Source organism: Oculina patagonica, chromosome 9 (assembly GCF_052425735.1).
Source record: "Oculina patagonica isolate OP01 chromosome 9, crgOcupat, whole genome shotgun sequence".
NCBI classification, from domain to species: Eukaryota; Metazoa; Cnidaria; class Anthozoa; order Scleractinia; family Oculinidae; genus Oculina; species Oculina patagonica.
The window spans coordinates 12,819,453-12,837,245 of NC_135766.1; the positions used below are offsets into that span (position 1 = coordinate 12,819,453).

The following is a 17,793-nucleotide window of genomic DNA, read 5'->3' on the forward strand; positions in this document are numbered from 1 at the left end:
GAGTATTTCCGAATCAGAAAAATAGGCTTAGCAAAGTTGCAAAGCTTCTATCAAGACTTTTCAAGACATTTAAGCCTATAGGGAATTGTTCGGGAAGCCGAAATCAATTTGGCGGGGTTTTTTGTGCTATATTTTAGTATGACTTCATTTACTTTTCTTGATATTTCTGCAGTGTAAATTAAGCTAAACATTTCTTGAGTACGGTTCATTTTAAGCGAAGCTATTTTATTCGGAATTAAAGTTTGTCTTGCTTAATTGTGGACTCTTGCTTCAATGTTGATCAAGTCGGACTCGACATTGAAATCAAATCCGCGCGTATACAAACAAAGATTTTTAGACTAGACGACTTTCATAAAATTTGAAAGTTATGACGCATTTTTTAGTAAAAGTTGGTAACAGGATTTTTCTTAAGTAATTTGACCTGCTGAAAACGAAAATGCTTGTTACCAAAAATTCTTTTGCGATCTTCAGTCTGAAAATGACGTCAGAAAAAAAGGCACCTAAAATGACGTCATTGCACCGTTAACCCTAACCGTAACTTCCAGAATATTAAAGCAATCACAATGAAACTTAGAGGATATATAGTTTGTCCGAAAATCTATCTTTTGTTATACGTCACGTGGATGATTACGTCACATCACGTGACAATTACATCATAATGGCAAAACAGGCGCCATCTTGGATCCGCCATCTTGAATTTCAAATTTTTTCCCAAAACGTCAGAAAATCGCCTAAAATTACTGAAAAGAACTCAAAATAAATAAAACGATGCAAAACAAAAAAAAACTAAAAAGATTTTGTGTTCTATTAATGAAATTAATATAACACAAAAATCACAAATTTTGGAAAACATTCCTGTCAAAATGCCATTGCCATTTTAATGTCAAGTTCCCCAAACAACAACCTATCCTACCAAATTATTCCCAGATAAATTTTAGATAAACTCGCAAAATTGGCAGCGTTCGGTTAAATCTTGAAAAAGTTATAAGCGTTTAAAGATGATTTCCAGTCCGTACTGCGCAGACTCGGGCTTTGTTTACGTTTTTGTTTTGAATTCGTTGAAACGTTACACTTCGGTGACAGCATACATGACGTTTTTTAGTCCGCCATTACAGTTCGTTTCGTTCAAGAAGTTCCGATGAGCTAAAACGTCGGTTTGAAATAGCGTCAAGGTTCTTCTACTCGTTATTATTTGTTCTGCAAGGATATCTGGCGTTAATAATGAAGAAAAAGGTAAGTTTGTCGCGGAATTTTTAGTTTTGCTTGTAAACATTTCCTTCGTGTGGGCTCACATAAACATTGCAGCCGAGATTGCGCAGTACGGACTGGAATTCATCTTTAAAGTTAGCGCGGTTACTTCCCCCTCCCACCTTCCCCTACCGGTCTGGATAGGGTTAACTTTGTATATTTGCATCTTTTTTATACCACTAATGTAAAAGCTACGCTTCTCTATGGCTCAGAGATCTGGAAAGTGACACAAGCTCTATCAAATAAGCTACAAAGCTCTGTCAACAAGTGCCTCAGAAAGATCCTCAAGATTCGCTGGCCAGAAAGGATCAGTAACAAAAAACTTTGGAGCAGGACAGGACAAGAGCACATACCAACTGAGATAGCAAGAAGGAAACGGGCTTGGATCGGCCACACACTACATAAACCAGGCACTGACACCACCAAGCAGGCCTTAAAGTGGAATCCGCAGGGTAAAAGAAAGGTGGGAAGACCTGCAAAGACCTGGAGAAGATCAACTGAGGAGGAGTTAAAGAAAGCTAACATCAGCTGGAACGCAGCAGAGAAGGCGGCAGCAAATAGAGTTCGGTGGCGAAGCATTGTTGACGCCCTTTGCCCCACCAGGAGCCTAAAGGAATAAGTCAGTCATACCAAAAAAATTGCCTCCAACCTAGCTCCTGCCTTTTTTAGAATAGGCCACAGAAAGCATTCCAGGCAACCTGTGGCGTCATGTAAAGACGCCACAGATAGCTTGCCATTTAACTACACAGCGACAGGATAATTGAAATGCTGAATGAAAAACATAATAAATACTGTCGACTTTATAGGCTGTTCAACTGTGGCTCAAAGCTAAAGAAACAACTGAGATCTATACCTTTACCGTTATGGAATCTTCGTTGGGTCTATGAAAAGGAACGGTTTCATTTAAAAAATACGAACACATTCCTTGGACGTTTCGCTATTACTGAGGAAATAGTCATTTACATCTTTGCCTTATACTTATTCATATTGGCGGTGTTTTTGCTTCAAATATATCTTAGAAGAAATAAAAGTACTGAACAACCAGCTTTATAGGCAATGATAAGGCTTTTAAGTTATCGAAATGGGGAGCGTTATTCTTGTGCATCGTGTCCCAGAATTTCATCTTTGGCGATTCATCTTGCTCCTGTCAAGACACAGTTTCCAACCTTTTGCACCACACATTCTCTCACCTGTTTTTGCTTTTTTTGACCAAGCTCTTCGGTATTTAACAGCGAAAATACTTTTAATTACTTAAGAATGGCGAGCAATAAAGATTCATCCTTCTTGCCCCAATCTTTCCTACCAGGAGTAGACTTGTTGTGGGAAAACTTCTTGGCTCAATCCAAACATTGTGAGTGTAATATCAGCAATCTGTGACAGGGGATTATAGAACAGTGCCGCTCTACTCAATGCTGATTACTTCTTGGATATGTCCACGATCCCGCCTGCTCTTTTCCCTATCCCATTTAGCCATTCAAGACTGTGATCAGCACTGACCTGGCTGAATTTCCTTGCATTCCATTTAAAAAGGAAGTTTCCCTTCATATGGCAACATCGGGCGGAAACTTGCAAGTACAGATCCCATATCCCCTCTCTATGAGCCCGTGTGAGAATTAAGAGGATAGAGTCAATTTCCATGTAGTTCCAACAAAACGTAAAATTGACCTTTTCTTCGGATCTTTGTGTTACAAATTCGTCGTCAAGGGCATATTTTTCTTTTCCAAAATTTGTAATTTTTGTTTTCTATTAATGAAATTAAGTTAACATTAATGCAATTATTTTCACCTTTTTAGTTTTTCAGCAACGTTTTATTTATTTTGAGTACTTTTTTTTAGTAATTTTGGACGATTTTCTGATGTTTTGGGAAAATTATGAAATCCAAGATGGCGGATCCAAGATGGCGCCTGTTTTGACATCATGATGTAATTGTCACGTGATATAACGTAACCATTACACATGACGTATTACAAAAAATAGATTTTTGGACATACTATATATCCTATTAATTTCATTGTGATTGCTTTAATATTCAGGAAGTTACGGATAGGGTTAACGGTGTAATGACGTCATCTTAGGTGTCTTTATTTGTGACGTCATTTTGAGACTGAAGATCGCAAAAAAAATTTTGGTAACAAGCATTTTCGTTTTCAGCAGGTCAAATTACTTAAGAAAACTACTGTTACCAACTTTTACTAAAAAATGCTCCTTGATTTATCTGAGAATGACTTTACGCAAATACCGACTAGTCTATTTGTGACAGATTTTTTCACGGTTTCTTAAATCCAAACAAACTTAATTAGGAAAAAAATAAAAACGTTATTTACCGGCCTAGGTCGGTCCGTATTGGGAAAAACTGTGCCCTCGGTCTTGAGCACGGCCCTCGGCCTGCGGCCTCGGGCCGTACTCAAGACCTCGGGAACAGTTTTTCCCAATACGGACCTCCCGGCCGGCAAATAACATATATGTATTTGAAAAACTTTCCGAGGAGCTTATCGAGGACCTCAGCAGGTACGGTTTCTACATGAAATGTTCCATCAGTCTGCTCTTGACAATAATTGTCGAACCGTTTCCATTCACTTTTCGTCTTTTTGACCGTGTTTGCATATTTCTCGGCACTGATGAAACTTTCAAGTTCTTGACTTGAATCCTGCCCGGGTTGCTCTAAGTCCGCCGCATCAGGGAAGTTTTCTCCTTCCAACAGATCACAAAAATTGAGTTTAAAGTTCGGTAGACCTTCTTCGCTTCGCCTTTGTTCCTCGCTTTTTTCCTCTGACTGCGAACGTTGAAGGAAGTTTTGAAAATCTTCTTCGCGAGAAATTTCAACTTGCAAAGGCGTACGGCATCAGGAGAACTCTCAGTCAAATTTCGCGGGCCGTACTGCAGAATACGGCCCGTTAAATTGACCAATCACAGCGTGCGTACTATCTCAGAGATATAATAACTTAATTTATTTATATTAAGGTGATTCTACTGAAATAGAAGGAGTATTAAAAATTTTCTGAAACTTGGTCCAGGTTACAATTATGTTATGAGCATTAAAAAAATGAAATAAAACAGGGGGTCACCGCGCTAGTTTTTGTGTAAAATGGATGGACATTATAGCAAATATACGACCCGCGAGATATATATTAGGAACCCTAGTAATCCAAATGGGGATCGCTATTATTTCCAGAAAAAACATTTTGCATTAAAGAATTAGTCTAGTTCAACAAAATAGACTTTGATCTTATATTAAAAACTATTCTTATTGTACAGGAATTAAGATAAGGAAAGAAATTTAAGATTTTGCTTCGTGCGCACATTAACGGCACTACCTAAAAACGTGTTTTTTACGGCATTAAAATTAAAATATCTCAATGTAGAATTTTAAACTTTTTTTAAAATCGCGATATATTGTAGACAACCGTATGACATTTAAATTAATGCATTAAAAAATGGGGGTCACCGTGCTCGTTTAAGAGAAAATGACCATTTATTTCCTTACCGAGCTTAGCCTGAAGGGAATCTCGTAGTGTTCTGTGTGCGCGCGCTAAATGACGCGAAAACTTATGCGCAGAAAGGATGCGCAATGCAATACCGTGGAATCACCTTAAGCGCTACTTGAAAATGACAAAAAAACGTCGTGTTCTAAGTTTATGCCATGTCTTTCAGGTATATAAAAGGGGTACCTTTTGTCAGTAAAAGGTATGCGAAAAGGGTACAATTTCTGTCAAAATGGTATATAAAAGGGTAAGGGGTTAGAGCTCGAGGCGGGACATCCCCGTAGAAAACTTTTTTTGAGTCCCCCCCGGAGGGAATTTTAGCCGAGATGGCGGGATCTGAAAACCCTATTGGGGACCCTCCTTGTCTCTCCCCTCATCTCCTCTTCCCTCCCCTCCAATCCCCTGCCCTGCTAAATACAACGACGGGTTCTTAAAATCTCAGGGGCAGTGCTGAACATGTGCCCACAAGATGGCAGCAGTCTAAAAATATTTCTTTTGAAAGGTGCGCCGCCATTTTTCAAATTTCCAGATTTTCCGATTGACGACGATATAACAAGCACTGTTATTGGTCAGCTGCGCAGCGATTTACCCAATGAAAATAGTTCTTACTTGAAGTATACTTTTACTTACAGGAAGGGTTCATGGGAAACATAAACTGCAACAAACATGGCGTCCTCTCCTGCAAGTCCGGGTTCGCCAACTGGTACACTAACGCGAGAGAGTTCTAAGAAAGATACAGGCAAGCTTGGCTGGGTAGGAACACTCACTCGAAGGAAGAAAGGACAAGAAGGTAAAATACTCTGATCGAAGATCAAAACGTTCTCTTTTGACATCTTCCAAAGTTGTGTCGATCGATCGTGATAAGACATTGAGTTGTTGTGTACAATTTTCCCACCGTTCTTTTGCTGTATTTCCCGATTCGATTAGCCTTTGAAGATAGTTAATTCTGCAGTTATTCAAGTGCTTAATTTAATGGGAAATTCTTTCAAATTTCATCGGTGTTCAGTGAAGGTTTGAAACACATTTACTCACAAATCCTTCGGTTGTCTAAAAAATTCCACAGTAAATTCCAACACTTTAACACACCCTTCCTGACTTATCAAAGCAACTCTGACAAACCGTTAAGTATGTAACATTTTGAGATAAGTATTTTTTATCCAAAGTATTACTTTTAATCTACATCCATTAATTTCCAGTGACTGATAAAACTAAGTTATAAAAAAAAAGAAATTATTGCTCGAAAGTCAGGGAATCTCCCTCTTCCGAAGAAGCCATCAAAATAATTTATACCCAGCCGTGTATTTTGACAATTTTCATGTGGTTTGTATTTATAGAAAGGTTTACCTCATAGATTTTTCTTAGATTCATACATTTACACACTAAAACTGCATTTGCATCTGAACACAGCTACACTTTATAAATGCAGACGTGAGCTACATGTACATGTACTGAGTAAATAAACTTCGCATGTTTGGGATTTGAATTGAAACTTCTCTGGAATAGAGGCTATTTAGTAAACACTAAAAAGGTGGTGAAGGTGAACGCAGAATATCATTTGCTATTCGCCTCCAAGCAACAAAGCAGCAGGGGCAAGAAAATTGTAATTTTTGACAGGAATAAACTAGGCAAATATCATCCTTTCATGCTATACATGTATTATCTCACTGTTTTAGTATATACTAAAGCAACTTTTCATCTCAGTGTCAGTGGCTAGTGTTGAATAATTACCTCGCTGCTTAATACTCGGTAAATAACCACCACTAGCCACCTCCATTTTTGGTGAATGGTTGTTAATTATGGGGAAATATCACCAAAAAGCTTCATTTTTTATGTTTATTACAGTGAACAACCTTGAAACAGAGGGACGTCTCGCTATCGAGTCTCCTACAACACCCATTGCTGTTACTCCAGATTCATTTGATTTAGGTTAGTGGTGAAATGCTGGATTGTTTGTTTTTTCTTACGAGTTGTGCAAGTTGTTTTTGTGTAAAGGCAATATACCTGTATACATATGCATGCTTCACTGATTGTTATGACTGTTTAATTATTTATATTTGACTTTATGTACAGTGTACACAGTACATGTACATTACTTCAAGTCGAAAATTTCTTGGAAGTCCTTGAATTTCTAAACCAATGAACAAGGTCTTTCAGTGCAATTAAAAAGCAAATTAGGAGTTGAAAGTCCTTGCATTTTTTTTTTGTTTCTCTGCCCTTTACAAATAACCCATGCAATATGAAGTTCAAAATGAACCTTGTTAATCAATGAACCTAAGAAAAAGAAACAAAACAGATCAAAATCTACCAATTGCATTCATTCGACAAACTGTCCAGGATTAAGTGAATTTTATTACTTTGATTTAATTAATTGTTTCACTTAACTAAATTTTACACTTTACAGATGAAAATGAAGAACGCTCAATGGTGGAGCCTGCTTCCCTCGAAAATCCAAAAGTTAAAGAACTACAAGAGGTAACTGTCAACATGATGATTAAGCTTTTGCTGCTTGACTTGGTTGCATTCATTTTCAGTAACAAACCCCGAATAAGAATACTGCAATAAGACTGATCATCATAATTATAAGCTTGAGGGATAAAGAAGGATGTTACAGTCAACTCTCTCTCAAATGGACACCGTCAGGACTGGCTCCAACCGTTCATCATAAGGAGACTTACTCACTCAATCTTCTTTGTACCCTTGGGCACATTAGGCCGTTACCAGAGACTACCACTGCTGCCTGTTTTTTGCCCTCTTTCTCTGCTCTCCCTAGCTGACTCCACTTGCCAGCATCTCTTTTTCAACTGTCCGTCGCCAGGTTCATAAGGAGTTAAGTTGTAGCAAAATGACTAAAAATAGCAAGGATGGGACCAAGACCAGATGGTCTGTGTTATGGAGGTGTCCATCTTGTAGAGGTGTCCAGTAACAGAGAGTTGACTGTAGTCACTAAATGATGTAAGCTTCATTGTTCTGGGAAAAAAAAATCCCAGTTTTCCCAACAAAAGTCAAACCCTTCTGTACTCTGATCAGATGCACTCAGGACTATTGAACTATATGTACATGCACAGTAAGCTTGTGGGAGCATTTGACCACTGTGCTTAAAGAAATAGCATGTTGGGAGAGTCCTTATTAATTTTTTGTGGGTACATGTATGGGTACAGGTACATACAGTGCAGTCCCTCACTGGAAAGTTCGCATTTGATACGCCGAAGTTTTACGCCAAATCCCTATGAAATACGCCAGAAGTTGGCGTAAATTATCGAGCTCCACGCCGAAGATCTTCGGCGTAACATACATGTTTTCCAGACTGGGTGCAGTCCAGTTTCCATGCCTAATTGGTCTATGTATGACAGTGTTTTTTTTTTAAATTTTTTCATAACTTGTGTAACCCTAAAAAAGCCCCTAATGGCTAGAAACATTGGTGATCTGTCCTGAACACCCTGTGAGACCCAACCTCCAAATTTTATACTTCAAATAGGCCTTATTCATGATAGCCAACATGTTTGATTTTGCTTTTCAATGCACATTAGGCATGTGATTTCTGAGGAGGCAAAAAAGCTTAAATAGACAAAGTTAAGTTGCTTCTTATTATGTCTGATAATTTTTTTCATAACATACCGTATGTCTGAGTATCATGAGAAAAATACTCTGTTTTACCCATTTTCGGTGCTTTCATAAAAAGAAAACTGCTTGGTAGTTAACAAGTCAAGTTGTCCAGCAACTTTAATTTTTTAAAGTAACCATAAAAATGGAATCATCGTTCCATTACCCCAGGGGGGGGAACTCCGGCTTGGTATTGTGGGGGATGATCGAAGGAATTTTTTGGGTTTGAAATTTTCGATTCCGTGTTTTTTTTGGGTTGGAAAATTTGGCAAGTATTTTTTTGGGTGACTTGATTTAGATAGAGCATTTTTGGGGGTATTATGGGGGGTCTTTTTGGTCCAGGGATTTTTTGGGTAATGTCGGAAGACTTAGGGATTTTTTGGGTTTTGTGTTTTGCCTCCATTCGATCATCCCCGTCATTTACAAGCCGGAGTACCCCCTGGGCTCATAACTTGGCTTTCAAATGTTATTCGTGCTTAGATAGTTCACTATTTCGACGAGCCAATTTTCCGAGGAAACATCAACATTTCAATGTTTGCCCCCTAACAGATAATGTGGCTAATTTGCATTACATGATGAAAACCATCATGATGGTTATCGTAAATATGGCCTATTTTAATAAAATAGACCATCTCATTCCCAGTTCTTTCATGTGGGGAATCCCCCTCCACTTGGGCTGCATGTTCCTCTGCAATTGTTTTCTATCCAAATCATAAACAAGAGTCAGATAGACTGTGATTAACTTGCACTGACAACTGGTGTTTAATTGCTGCATTTTATCTAATGTTTTTCCTTGAAAGTGAACCTTAACAATAATTTGTGTCTTCTGAATTTTATTTGTAGGTTTTGTTAGATTGGATTAATGACGAACTGTCAGAGCTACGAATCGTCCTCAGAGATATTACAGAGGATTTGTATGATGGCCAAATTCTTGCCATTCTTATGGGTATGTTCAGATTTCATAATATACACATTAAAGCCATAATTTTTATGAACAAGTCATATCAATATAAGTTGTAAGAAAATTATAACCCCAGAAACTATTGTTTTTTATTTTCTCTAAATATTTATTAAGATACTACACTGTACATGTAGTTTTTACTGTGCCTTTCATTAAATAGTGTATTTTGTATGTGTAAGTTAATACAAAGAACACAAATGAAAATGGCTTTACAAAATTAATTTAATACATGTATACATTTTTCCAGTTTGTGAAGTTGAGACAACGGTGTGAAATTTTTCCTTTTAGAAAAACTTGCAAACATCAAGCTTGCTGAATTTGAAGAAGTTACCCAATCAGTTGAGAGCCAGGTAAAAAAAGAGATTTTATATCAATGCTTGACAGTGTACTACAGTGTAAGAACTTTTAAAGGTAAAATGAAAATGTTGTGGACAATTGTCAAGCAGACGTAGTGAAGAATGAAGTATGAAGAATGAAGAATGAAGACGTAGTGAAGAATGCCCTGCTAGCCAGATTCTACCGTGTCCTTAATGGCATAAAGATGATAACAGGAATTATTGTATATGGAAATGATACATTAGTCAAGCAATAAACAGTTTGTTGTTATTTGTCTTAGAAAACCTACCGTAATGTGCCTGCCAAAAGCATGAGAATTTTAGAGTTTTAATTCTTTAGGCTATTGCAGTTGATTGTATTGACTGGCTACCAAATTCTTAGAAGTATCTTAAAAGATTAGGAGTATGTGAGAATTACTGTGGAATCCCATTTTGTTCAGTTGAACCCTCAATTTCTTGACTGAACCTTCTATTTATCCGTTCAAAAAAGTGTCTGCCGTTTGAACGGCTCAAGCTATCTGTTGAAAAAATTGTCAGCCTCTGGGGGGGGGGGGGGTACTCCCATAAATTTCGGACAGGGGTGTGCCACCAAGATTCTTAAACCCTGACCCTATTTAAGGATAAAGAAAGCGAAAATTGATACCCTTTTTAAGGCCCAAAACCAAAAAATGACACCCTATTCAAGAGGAGGAGAAATGTTCCGTGACCGACCCAAATAACGGCTAACCGCGCACGGCAAGACACAAATCTTTATAAAATCGCTTTTCTAATACCTGAACAGAAAATTCAGTTTTCAGATATCTTTTGTCGTTTAGCTGGGCGTTTATTTTAGCTAATAGAATTTAATTTAGGTACCCTATATAAGGATCACACCAGGAACACTTTGCCAAAAGGAGCAAAAATGATACCCTATTAATTTTAAGGACCGAGAACCTCAAAAACCCTACCCTATCGGGCGGCAAATACCTATATACAGTGTAGGCCACATATGGGAGTACCCCCCCCCCCCCCGGGTGTCAGCCATTCAAATGGCATGAGCTATCCATTCAAAAAATTTCCTGTCAGCCATTCGAATGGTAAGAGCTTTCTCATCCATTCCCTTGCCGTGGTTTCAGCCGTTCAAATGGATACTGTTTTGGTGTGACAGGTCACATTTCTTCCCTTGGGGGTTTTGGGAAATTAGGGTTTCATTGTCGTCCAAACTGCTCAGGTCTGTAGCTGGGAAAGTTATGCTATGAGTTGATTGATAGGTCTACATCTGATTTCAACAGAAAGCTAAGTTGTCTGTTTTATTGGAGCAAGTGGACAAGCTCTTAGGAATTCCTCATCATCGAGCAAAATGGTCAGCAAATAGTAAGTTTGACTTACTTAGTTCAAGATATGTTATTTCATAAATTTACTGTTATTTAGCTATTGGATGGGGCCGTGCATGAAATGAAGAATCATGCAGATCTTGATCTGCGTTATTCTTCATATCATACTACGCCAAATTCAACTAGAATTATTGTTTTATTATTCATTCAAGATATTTCCAGAGCTCAAAAAACACAAAAATTAATGCATTTAAATGTTTGAAGCTCTTTTTGTGTTTCACTAACTTTATCATTTTTAATTAATAATTTGGAAAATTGTTCATAATAATTTTCAAACCTGGCAACCATTTTCGTACTAATCCTAGCTCTGCACTATCAAGGCTGCTGTTACCTGACCTTAATCATCCAATATTTTTTCTATTATTTGAGGATTAATGTTAAGTCTAATCCTAAAGTCAAAAGAAATAAGAAGCTTCATACACTGTACATGTAGAAGACCTAGTGGTGTATCAGCTTGATGGGGAAGGGCTCAGGGCTTCAAAAAAGTGCTGTCTGATTATTTGGGACAAGTAACCTTTCATGCATGCTTGCCCAGTGGCTAAGGGCCCATGCAAGTCAACGTAGCAACCATATTAAAGTCATGTTTTCTCATTTCACAAGGCATTCATGACAAGGATATTGTAGCCATACTTCATCTGTTAGTGTCCCTGGCTCATCATTTTGAGTGTCCACGTAAGCTGCCTGGTGGTGTCACAATAAACATGGTGGTGGTACAGAAGAAGGGTGGAATCCTGCTACCTATGAAGGTTGTCGAGGAAATTACAGCAGCAACTGAGGGGGAAGAGTGAGTCTTTGTACAGTGTTAATATACATAAACAATGCTAGACCTAGGGGTGGGGTCAGGAGACCCACCCCCTCCCCCCCTACCACCCTCTCCCCACGCACACCCACTTATTGTGCAAAAGGGGAAGAGGGCTAAATGAAATGGTTGCCCCCTTTTTTTGCTTGAAAAGTAAAAGGTTGGAGGGGGACCTTTTTTTGCTCCAAGAAGTGGGATGGGAAGTGGGGGGGGGGGGGGATAGACCTGCGACATAATTTGGTATAATTGTCTTTTTCTTGTTTTGATGGGCTTGCCTCCTCTGACAAATTCAAAATGTCATCAGGGCTTCCATTTAGACAAGTTAACAGTACATGAAACATAGAAATGATATCACTTTGTCATTTGTGATTGCTAACGCATCATCTTTGATTGTTTGCAGTGCACAAAATGGCAAGCCAGGTAAGAGATTTGCTGTTTTGAAGTATTTAATAAGGGTTTTGATAGTGATAATAATTTCTAAATCAATACTATTTCGATAAGATTTCTTTTCTTTCCTGAAGTCAATCACTTAAGCATTTTCCTTTCATTTTTTTTATTTTAGAAAGAGATGCATTTGATGCCCTCTTTGATAATGCCCCTGAAAAGCTGAATGTTGTGAAAAAGGTAATGTGCAGTAGTGTAATGTGTGCAAAAATAATTTTTTTTTTTTGGATACAACTTTATGAATTTAGGAGAAAACAAATCAAACTCTTATGACAGAGTCAGTATGTGTACATGTATGATCTTTCATGGGCCAGGACAATGCATTCCACCACCACAAAGTTCGTCAAAAACACTCTGCTATGCGTCATATTTTCAACTCTCTTCTCAGCTTTTTTAAATGTTGCAAGACACTCTCCCTCTTGTTCTTGATATACATATATTATGGAACTTTGTTTCAGTATTCTTGGAGAAGGTATACAATCTTTTTGTACTTAGTGTCCCTAAGTTTTACTTAGTGTCCCCAATTAGTGGTTTAAACTGTGAGCTTTTATTGACACTCATGAAAATAGAGTTTAAAGTTTTCAGAATGATGCAATGGATTTTTATGTGGACTTGTTTCTTTTGACAGTCTCTTCAAAGCTTTGTCAACAAGCACCTTGGCAAATTGAGTCTGGAGGTTGCTGACATCGATTCACAGGTGTGGTTTACATGATGCATATGTGTATGTGCGGTACATGTATATTAATTTGAAAGTGATTTTTAAAGATTGGTTCAGTAATGCAGGGCTGCAAATAACAGTCGGTCATCGGACATTAGCCAACTAATAAAAAAACAACTTGATCCAAAGAAATCTTATTTCGTCAACTGAGTGAGTGATTCAGCTGAAATGCAAACATGAACAACACCTTAAGTACAAGTGCGTATCTAACAAGCAGTTATTCTCATTGTTTTAAACAATATGCTTTAAATGAGATCTATTTGCATTTGTTTGCCATGTAGCTTGTAGATCATTTCAGATCTCCCTATTTTTCACAAAACGCAAGAATTTATAATTTTTTTTTTTTTGGTCTGCCTAGTTATTCAACTGATATACTGTATAGTGGATATGTACCTTGCCGCTCGGTAAATATCCACCACTATTCACCTTTACTTTGGTGAATAATTGTTAAATTCAACAAAACCTGAGATAACCAAATCTCCTACCTCATCTCCAGGGTCTTCTCCGAGATTATTTTCAAAATGACGGCTTGTCTTGTTTCAGTCTTCTGGCATTTTCAAAAGTGGAGAATACCTTGGAAACAAGGTGGTCAAAATTCAATATATAGAAAAACCGTGCAATCTTATTTATTTTTTTTTCTTCTTAACTAAAATGTGAGGTTACATACCTCTCACAGGGTTACATACATGTACCTGGCATGCAGGGGTGAAGACTGAATGACAAATAACATTAATTACACCTTATTTCTGTTTTTTTTTTTTTGGTACAGTTTCATGATGGTGTCTATCTTATATTCCTGCTGGGGCTTCTTGAGGGCTTCTTTGTTCCTCTATACCAGTTTTACATCACGCCTTCCAGCAAAGATCAAAAGGTGAGCAACAGTAAATGCTAAGTTGTGTGCTACAAAAAGTGATCAAGAAACTAACTTCTCCTCACAATATCAGTACATTGTGGAACAGAAAGGTGTTAAGAATAAATAAAATCATCCACTGTGCTATTATTTGATGCTATAGACACACCAAACTGAAAAAAAAAAACGTTGACCCTGTGAAAAGCATAAACCATGAACGATAAGACCAAATGGGATTCTGGGTAGACAGCCTTGGTAAGCTAAGTACTATTCCATTTCTTTCTAATACATGTGCATTGCATTGTAGTTTCAATGGGCTCTTTGCTTTTTAGAGGAAGGTCTTAAACGTTTTTTTTTATCCCAGTGATTGCAGTTTGTCTGGCTCTTAAGCAAAAGTACCCAAGATTGCTTTATCGCCAAGTTTTGCTTGTTTCACAATGATTTTGCTCCATAAATTGGATTTCAATGGAAAGAAGCACCATTTGAAGAAAATTACCCTTTTTAATTGAGCAAAAGTATCCAAGATTGCTTTATCGCCAATTTTTGCTTGTTTCACAATGATTTTGCTCCATAAATTGGATTTCAATGGAAAGAAGCACAATTTGAAGGGAATTACCCTTTTTAATTAAGCAAAAGTACCCAAGATTGCTTTATCGCCAATTTTTGCTTGTTTCACAATGATTTTGCTCCATAAATTGGATTTCAATGGAAAGAAGCACAGTTTGAAGAAAATTACCCTTTTTAATTAATGGGGGAATTAAATAGGATAAGAATGAAACCAGGGGCACTTTCTATTCGACCAATTGAATGAAACTGCCACACAATTCCCCTAGTAGTATGGATCGAACCAGTATTTATATAGTTAGATGTATACTAGATGTATAATGCTAAAAACCACTACTGAAATTTTGTAACCAAAATAGTCTGTGGCCAGAGGTAATAATCCTGCTAAAAAGGTTTCTGTGTAACAACAAAAAAGAAAAAATGGGTTCCTTTTGTTATTTAAATTGATTTAAATAAGCAAGTGGTTAATTTAATGTTCTTTCTTTACAATGAACAGCTTCATAATGTCACCTTAGCCATCGATCTGATGCGAGACAGTGGAATGAAGTTTTATGCCAAACCAGAAGGTAACGCACTATTTGTTTCCATTAATACTGCAACTCTGACGCACATATTATCAACTTATTATTTAGTCAGGAAAATTCTAAGTTTCTAAATTTGAGAAGTCAAGGAATTTTTTTGCTGCAGGTCATACATTGGTGATCGCAGTGCGCGTGTGCAGTTCTTGCCCCCAACAGACAGTTAGAAAACGATCAATTATTTTTGCACAACCAAAAGATAAGACAGTTCCTGAAAGATGTTTTTTCCACAGCATTTCTAATAATAAAGAATTTTAATTGTTATCCATCGTGTTAATGAGCTCATAATTTGATTTGTTCTTTTTTTTTTAACGTTTTCTTTCAAACGCCTTGTACATTTTCACATCAACGAAAACCGAAAGTAGCGTTGAATATTTGCAGGATTTTGGTTTTTAAAAAGTCTCGAGTGAGCCAGGTTACTTTTTTACAAGATGTGTTCGTAAGAATTTTAGCAAATTGTTCGTTGAATAACAGTGCATAATTATTAAACACTGTTATCGGTTTAAAGGGTTTTGTGAGCTACTTGAGCGGGTCACTTAAAGAACCTTTCCCTTTCCTTGGTTGGTGACCTGCATTCCACCCCCCCCCCCCCCCCCCCCGCCCGCTCCCTCCAACCCCAGCATTAATTTGCCAGAACCCTTTTTATTACAACTGGGTGAAAGAACGCACTATAAGAATCACACGTGTCTTGCCTTACAACAAAACAGGATGACCCCGCCCAGGGCCCAAACCCGGCCCAGCCCGCTTGATCCGGAGTCCAGCACACTTGCCATTTAATAGGCCTCGGTGCTTCCCCTCTTCTTCCTCGAAAGACAGTTAAATATATAATGTATATCGGACCTCACCGTGTTTATTTCTTCCCGTTCTGTTGTTCAAATGCTATAACTCAGCATTCTCTCAATTCGCAGCACAGTTCCCACCTCTCTTCTCTGATGTTGACATTATGTGTGTAAATCTCTCCCTAGATGTTGTTCAAAAGGACTTAAAGTCAACACTAAGAATCCTCTACTGCTTGTTCCAGAAGTACAAGAACATCAAATAAGCCACGAGCGAGTGCGCTTTAGCTTGATTGTGTATAATATTATTCTAGTACTGACAGTAGTGGCAAAATAATGCAGACCCCTGCTTCTCACTGGTTATGTATCCCTTGTATAACAATGTCACGTTAATTAACCTGTCCACATGCTTCATAGATGCAAAAAAAAGACAGTGACACATGAAAGTACTGCTTACTATCTTTCATATGTATAGTCACATTCCAGGGTTGTATCCGCAGACTTTAAAGTTAGAACCACCTTGTACAGCAGAAACAGTACCACATGAATGTACTGCACGGTAGCTTTCATTTGAATGGTCACACACTAGGGTCTCACCCCTGACTCTGAAGTTATAACCACCATGTACAGCATAATAAACAGTACCACATAAAAGTACTGCTCAATAGCTTTCATTTGAATGGTCACACACTAGGGTTTCATCCACAGACTTTGTGCCATGTTAGGGGGTAACTAAGAGAAAGTGGATTTGGTTTGGGTATTTTCTAGGTTTAGTGCGGTAAATATTCGGGAAAAGGAAACCTTTTAATTTGTTAATACAGATCAATATTTTTGTACCATAGAACCGTGAGATACTATTATTATTATTATACTATAAAATGATGTAAGTTGTTGTGAAAGTAGTTAAAAACGCATTTCTTGAACTTGTTGGAATGCAAACAAGCGACCCGTCAAGCACGAAAAGCTTTTTTATCCCCTCCCGGGAAAGGGGGGTGGGGGGGGGGAATCAGGAGCTGAAGAGGCGTTTTTCCGACCAGGTTATCAAACCATCACGCAACGCTTTTAGATGTGTTGCGTGACCCAAAATGAAGAAGGCGACGGGCATTTATTTTTGCAGACTAAGTTAAAATTTCAGAGTGAAATGCTACCGCAATATTATACTGAAGATAGATTGGGAATTATAGTTTTATTTTATTCTGAATATTTTTTTAAATAAAAGCAATGTAAACTGACTCTCACATGATGTGACTTGCTCGAGGTGACCACATTCTCGTTCCCAAAGCCCACGTTCTCCTTGAGCAGCGGTCACGTGGGCTATGGGGACGAAATTGGATGTGACGGTGACTACGACGTACTATGCCTTGTGATTATGCCGATCATCACTGTGTTTGCGTTTACAATAACCGCTGATCAGTTTGCAGTGCAGCGGCTTGTAGGCTGGCAACCGGCTATCGTGTGCGACACTGCTGTTTGCTTGCGGTTAGCACTAATTTTTTTGGTAGGGTGACTATATATCGGCGGTCATGTTGACTTACTATACAGTACTTGCTGTTTTCCCTCGCCTAATCGTGTGCTTGGAAAGTTAATATTCTGTTTACACTAGCTGATCATGGTAAACACTAAGTGAAACATGTTTCATTCGTGATATCTAGACCAGTTTTGGCCTAGTGTGAACGCTGTGTGAAGCAAAAAAGAGTAATGGACTTTAAATTGAAATAAACTTAATTGCGACTCACATTTAATCAATTGAAAGTAAAAATAACAACAACTAGATCAGCTCATATCGACTTGGGTCCCCACTTGGGGGCAGTGGGTCAAACGGTAGATACAGTTTGAGCATACGTCAGTGCTAGTGAACGCCCGTCTAGGCAAGGATGTTAATACGTCGTGAAACAACAACTGCAAGAATTCTCGCGCGCTAGGGCTGTCCACGTGTATGTTAAATTGTATGTTTTATCATTAATTTTGTATATAAAAAAAGTGTCCGTGACGTTCATTCTCAGAGCCCGCTTGGGTGTTGGAAACACCCACTTTCTAACCTCGGCTTTCGCGAATGACGAGTTGT

General features: G+C 38.0%; 1 protein-coding gene across 1 annotated transcript; it reads left to right on the forward strand.

Annotated features, from left to right (window-relative positions):
• Window positions 1-5,379: 5,379 nt before the first annotated feature.
• Window positions 5,380-16,768, forward strand: LOC144665882 (beta-parvin-like). The gene is made up of 13 exons (XM_078527164.1): window positions 5,380-5,520; window positions 6,573-6,656; window positions 7,132-7,202; window positions 9,174-9,276; window positions 9,580-9,641; window positions 10,898-10,979; window positions 11,600-11,783; window positions 12,199-12,218; window positions 12,361-12,422; window positions 12,871-12,939; window positions 13,730-13,831; window positions 14,871-14,940; window positions 15,918-16,768. The coding sequence occupies exons 1-13, from the start codon at window positions 5,397-5,399 to the stop codon at window positions 15,992-15,994; spliced, it is 1,110 nt and encodes a 369-aa protein (XP_078383290.1). The 5' UTR covers window positions 5,380-5,396; the 3' UTR covers window positions 15,995-16,768.
• The last annotated feature ends 1,025 nt before the right edge of the window (window positions 16,769-17,793 follow it).